The sequence below is a fragment of the Cariama cristata genome, unplaced genomic scaffold, assembly GCF_000690535.1.
Source record: "Cariama cristata isolate BGI_N322 unplaced genomic scaffold, ASM69053v1 scaffold38971, whole genome shotgun sequence".
Taxonomy (NCBI): Eukaryota; Metazoa; Chordata; class Aves; order Cariamiformes; family Cariamidae; genus Cariama; species Cariama cristata.
Genome location: NW_009599393.1, coordinates 1,780 through 7,540, shown reverse-complemented (window position 1 = coordinate 7,540; position 5,761 = coordinate 1,780). Strand labels below are relative to the sequence as shown.

General features: G+C 39.0%; 1 protein-coding gene across 1 annotated transcript in view; it reads right to left on the bottom strand.

Annotated features, from left to right (window-relative positions):
- CCDC62 (coiled-coil domain containing 62) overlaps positions 1 to 5,761 on the bottom strand; it is a 12,034-nt gene that overhangs the window by 4,783 nt on the left and 1,490 nt on the right. The window contains exons 4-9 of the mRNA XM_009709664.1: positions 5,076 to 5,177; positions 4,568 to 4,739; positions 4,381 to 4,482; positions 3,136 to 3,224; positions 2,088 to 2,188; positions 1,512 to 1,581 (exon numbers count right to left, since the gene is read on the bottom strand). Coding sequence (XP_009707966.1) covers positions 1,512 to 1,581; positions 2,088 to 2,188; positions 3,136 to 3,224; positions 4,381 to 4,482; positions 4,568 to 4,739; positions 5,076 to 5,177 — 636 coding nt within the window. The remainder of the gene's footprint in view (positions 1 to 1,511; positions 1,582 to 2,087; positions 2,189 to 3,135; positions 3,225 to 4,380; positions 4,483 to 4,567; positions 4,740 to 5,075; positions 5,178 to 5,761) is intronic.

Below are 5,761 nucleotides of genomic sequence, written 5' to 3'. Positions count from 1 at the left end.
AAAATACATCATCAGCACTACAAAGCCAGCAATGAAAAACTGGAGGATCCAGATTCAGGTCCCAGAAGGAATGTTGTGTTTGGTCTCTGCCACTAATGCCTTAACAGAAGCCCACACTGAAGACTGCAATACTACTGCCTTTCTCCGAGTTAGGGGGTGAGAATTTATTCAGTGGCAAATCAGAGTCAGCAGAGGTTGGAAAGCAGAGAGTCTGCGATTTGCACTGAGTCAATCCATCTCCAATTAGCAGGGCTCCTAGGACCAAATGTGGGCATCAAGAAAACTTGATAGCTCAACAGCAAATCCCAAATGGGGAATGGGGATTTGGCAGCCCTCCTTTACTGAAGGATATCTGCTCTATCTGCATTGCCTGGGTTGAATTTGTTCCTTCTCGCCTAAAATCCCCTTAAGGGCAAGACAAAAAGGGAAAGCAGTTTTCACAATTGAGCCTCAGAAGAGATTTGGAGGGACGGCAGTGTGTCATTTGTGCTGCTGGGGGAGTAGATAAGAAAGGTCAGGGTAGACTTAAGGGGAATGAAGTCTTTTTAATGATTTATGGACAGTGGAAATTAGAGAGTCCACACACAGCATGAAGCTCAGCTAAGTTGCATGGGAATGTGCCGAGACAGCATTCTTTTTCAATGGCTGCCCATTCACCTTGTTTCTGAACAGGTCTGTCTCACTGCAGTAACAATTTCTGTAGTATTTTTGTTTTAAAAGCAACATAGAATGAAAGCATCAATACATCAGATATTTCCATTCCATAACATTAATTTGTGTGGACACTGGGGAGACTTGTTGGCTAAAATTCTGAGCAGGTTTAAACAGCTGTTCATTTACTATACTTGTTGAACTACCAGCTGAAAAGCTACTCCTCCTCTTCTCTGTCTAAAAGGCAGCTATAAGATCTCTGTACAACTTCAGAAATCCTTCTGAAATAGAGCTGGTAAGTCAGTCAATTTTTTGAAAGTAAATAGAGGAACCAACACAATGAATCCACAGAACATCACAGCTCTGAATGCCCTTGCTTGTGCAGGCATAAAACCACGTCCATAAATGCAAAGCAGTATTTATATCTCAGATGCCTTCCAATACCACCAAAACACCTGAGAATTCTTCCAACACTTCTCAGCGTTAAAAACCTCCTTCTGCTCATCCCCAACCACGTGTCCTTTTTCCTCCCCCAACATAAACACAGGGATAGAGTCCCATGAACAAAGACGCACTGGAGAGTGGACAGATTGCTGTCCTTTAAATCTTACCATCTCATTTTCTTGCCCTGAGTGAGGAAAGCTGCCAGTGAGGAAGAGCCATGTCCCACATTCTTGTCCAGCCACTGTGTGATTTCTCAACAGAAATAACACAGTCCCTAAAGTACCACACAAAATCTAGGTTTGTTTCTTGCCTTACAGAAACATCACTGTAGAAGTCCAACTCTGGTCAGAACATATCTTACCCACCAGATTTACAAGCAACATCTAAGATTTCAAAAAATCGTAAGATTTCTTTACATTGGAATTTTTCTCAATCAGTTTATTTTGCAAGTTATGTGGCACTGCAGCTTCTCCTACCCACACAGCTCTTGGGGATAAGAGACGACAAAAAATAAATGCATAAAAATAGAACCACGTTACCTTAAGAGCTATTTTAACTTATTTTAAATTTACAACTTTTCAAGTTGGTAGACTGCATTCAGCTCTGGGGCCCCCAACACAAGAAGGACATGGATCAATTTCCTAATCTGAAAGCAAAATAAACTTTGATTTTTAAACAAATTAGTAGCTGGCCAGATTAACACCCCTACCACCAGACTACTCAATTTTTTTAAAAAAATCATTAACTGTCTGGCTTGCATACAGCACTTTATTCTGTGACTGATACTCATGGTGTCTCCGGACCAAGTTAGAAAAAAAAAAAAAAAAGTATCTGACAACCTCACTGGATGTTTGTGGTTGAGTCCACCAAAGCCATCTTGACACAGCACACATCTCTTTTAGGATGTTAGTTGTGGCTGAACAGTGAAGTCTCTCTCCAAGAATAAACTACTGGGGAAAAAATAAAAACAAAAAGAGAGACAAAAATATTACCTCCTTTCATGTACCCTCTTTTCATGTTTTTGACTTAATTCCTGAGAGCTCTCCAAATTGACATGAAGAAACTGCAAGTCACGCTGCTGGTTTATGTAGATCTGTTTAAAGATAGTAATGCACATTAGTGAAAGTCTGGAGTGCAGGGAACATTGCCATTGGGTCCTAACACACTGCTTGTCTTCCAAAAATATCCTCAAAATATTTTTATAAGCCAATACCTGTAGGTCAAACTATTGTCAAAGCCTTCCAAATCTAAGGGGCCATCTCTGTCTGTATTTAGGAAAATAAAGTTTTGCAGCAATAAACAATATTTCTGTTAGAAGACTGCAGCGTTCTTCTAAGATGGAACCACACTGAACCATAAATACAATATCATTACTGTTATTTGATATGTAATACATGTTGTTATTACGTTGTTCAAAGTTATGCAGAATTACAGGACATGAATGATGATCATAGTATTTGCCTTTCACTGCAGGGGATTTTTGTAAAGCTGGGGCAGAAGGTAAAATACAAATCAATTGTTTGCAATTAAAAAAAAAAATCTGAACATGCCTTGAGAACCTCAAATGAGTGCAGGTGAAAACACTGGTTTGACGTCTCTCTTGAAAAACAGATGTTTCAGTACACCATGCGCCTTTACACTGCTTGAGTTCACCTCGGGCATGTGCGTGTGGCAGTACGCCCCACTCCCACTGCCTTTCACACGACTTCGAGCCCAGTACACTCTGGTTATAAACACGCACTGACAACTGTTACCTCAGCAGGGTGCCCCCACTTTACTGCCACTCGGTCATTGTAGGACTGAGTAAATACAATTATACAAAAAAAGGCTAAAAGCACATGTAAATACAAGGATTTGTACCATGGGTTTTTAATTTTAACCAAAAAAAAGAAGCCACAAAAAAATCCCCAGCAAACTTGATTTTTTTTTTTCTTAATTAATAGTAGTTAGATCTAACTTTTTTACAGTGTTCCATACAGGTCTGATGTTATTGAAAAATGCCTTCATAATCTGAGAGTAGAAACACAAATAGGGTTGTACCTGTCGCAAACTTGATAGTTCTGTATCAGTCCGTGCTTGTTTAGACTTGGCAAATTGAAGAAGCTGATCCTTTCTCTTCGCTTTCTCAACTGTTTCAAAACATACACAATTTTTTAATTACTTAAAGTGAATAGACACAAAGCAAGTACATTTGTTGACAGGTATGTCTGTAGCAGTAGAAACAGGTACCTAACCAAAACAAAAGCATTTTCTTAAGATCAACAGGATCTGTTTCCCCTCCAAATAAAAAGAGCACAAAAACCGTAAGACAACTAAACAGATCAAGTATTTTCCTCAGACTTTTCACCAGCACCCAGCTATACTTTACTAGCAGCAATATTCTGCTTCATTGACTGATTTATTTTACTTTGTCATGTTAACATTCTTCCATGGAAAGGAAATTCAGTAATTAATTCTAATTCATGCCTTGTACAGGGAAGTGCTGGGAAATACTTCCCATTGCTATTGTTTTTAAAATAATGAGACATGGGATCAATATTTGGCAAAGGTAATGGCAGATAAAAAGTGATAGGCAAGTAAATCATCTCCCACCAGAGGATATCTTTGGTCACCTAATCTTTCAAGACATATATTGCTTGTCTGTAAGAACGCTGCAGCAACCATCAGCCTGCCTTTCTTACTCACTACAGCCCAGAAGAGTTCCTCTCTACCCAAAACCAAAGGGAAGATATCAACAGATAGCAAGCTGCAGTTTACCAAGTCCTGCTTATTAAACCGGTCTAAATCAAAACCATCAGTTAAAGAAAAGCAAGAGAAAAAGGGCATTTGTAAACATACTGCTTCCATACCAACACCAGAGGGAGTGGATGGGCTGGTAATTTCATAGGGCCTAAGCTTTAGGTTTTACATGTGGCATCTTTTCAGTAGGTCACCATTTTCTAGGCAACCTATGTCAGAAGGGAGAATGCCACCCCCATTTATTGTATTAATACCACAGGAGACATGAAAGTCTCAAAAATTTTCAAGAGAGAATCTGAGCCATTTATTCCTCCATGCATAATCACGTCAGTAAACTTTGTGCTTTTACAAGATTTTATAAACTGTGCCTGCAGAAGCCTGAGATATTGCTTTCACAGAAGAACGACAAAGGCATACACCTTTATTAAACCGCAAGAAAGGTGCGTAAGAAGTTTCCTCCTTCACAGATATTAGCAAACTGTTGTTGTCTAGCAGTCTCTGAGCTGTTGAAAGCTAAGGCATGAAAAACCAACTGCCCACACTTACCAGCAAGTGCAAGCTCATTCCTCAGGCAGCTATTTTCTTGTTTGAGGTGAATGATTTCTTCCTGCTGCTTATTATTTTCTTGCATCTTTTCACAGAGGTCATCTGTAAAACAAAATGTAGTATTTCCCAGAATGAAAAGGAATCATGCTGGTCTACCCTAAATTAGGTGCCCAGTACAAACACTTACCTTTCAGCTTGTTTGTTTCAAGTACGAGTTCTTTCAGTCTCAGTCTGAGGTCTTGCTTTTCTTTGTTGAGACTAAATTCCTCTGTCTTTGCTGCACGTAATGTACTTTCCAGCTTTTTGAATTTAGATGTAAACTCAGTAATGTGATCAGTTGTTTCAAGTATAGCCTTGTCCTGAAATATGAAACAGAATGTATTCTGGATTATTGTTTTATCTTATGTATGGATTTTGACAAAACAAGAGTTCATCTTACTGCAGTAGTTATAGCTACTTCACAGATTTTATCCTCAGCTCTTGAGAAAAAAAAAAAACAAAAAGCAAAGCCAGGAAACAAGCTTGTTCATTAAAATAAACCAGTTTATTGTTTGTGGACTGCTTTTGCCTTCTCAAACAAGCCTAAGAATTAAACATCAGTGAGATTAATGGTGACTAAACCACTGCGGTACAGTCACCAATAACTGTGCTGCAGTTTGACCACATTTAATGCCTGAGGAGACGACAGATGTTACCTTCAGCTTAAGCATAGTAAGAAGCTCCTGTTCTCTTGCTTGCAGCTGGCCTGTTTTAGCAGACAGTTCTAGAACTAAGCATTGGAGACTTTGATTTTTCTCCTAGAGAACAGAAAAGAAAGTGTCAGCTACTACTTCAGAGATTCAAAGTTACAATTTTTCCAGTAAATGTGTGCGCAACTTTATTTAAACATCATGAATGGCAACATGGGATTCTAAGCAAGCTACAAGAATCTGGAGAAAAGAAGACTGGAGTACAAATTGTTCCCCGATTCATTTCGGCCTAACTTGCTGGCAATCAAGGGTTTTAATATCCTTTATGTTGTAGGTCAAGCCAATTATATAGACGAAAATGCAGAATACTGCTTTACTTTATTGCATATGGGGGAAAAATTGTCCCAATAAACACATCATTGCCTAATGACTTTATAAAAAAATCTAGAGCCCTTGAATACCAGTTATTTTCATACCATTAAACTGGTTTCAGAATGTTACAGCTCATCACAGTAATCAAAGCTGTAAACAAAATCTTCTGGAACCTTCTAACCAAGTACCAGTACTGTTCTGGAGGCTAGCACTGCCTTTTGCAATCACAGTGCCTGACATTTCTGGAAGCAAGTTGGTTCTGAGCAGTGTTCCCCAAAGCTAAGCAGACAAACAGGAAACTCCAAATGCTAGCTCAGGAA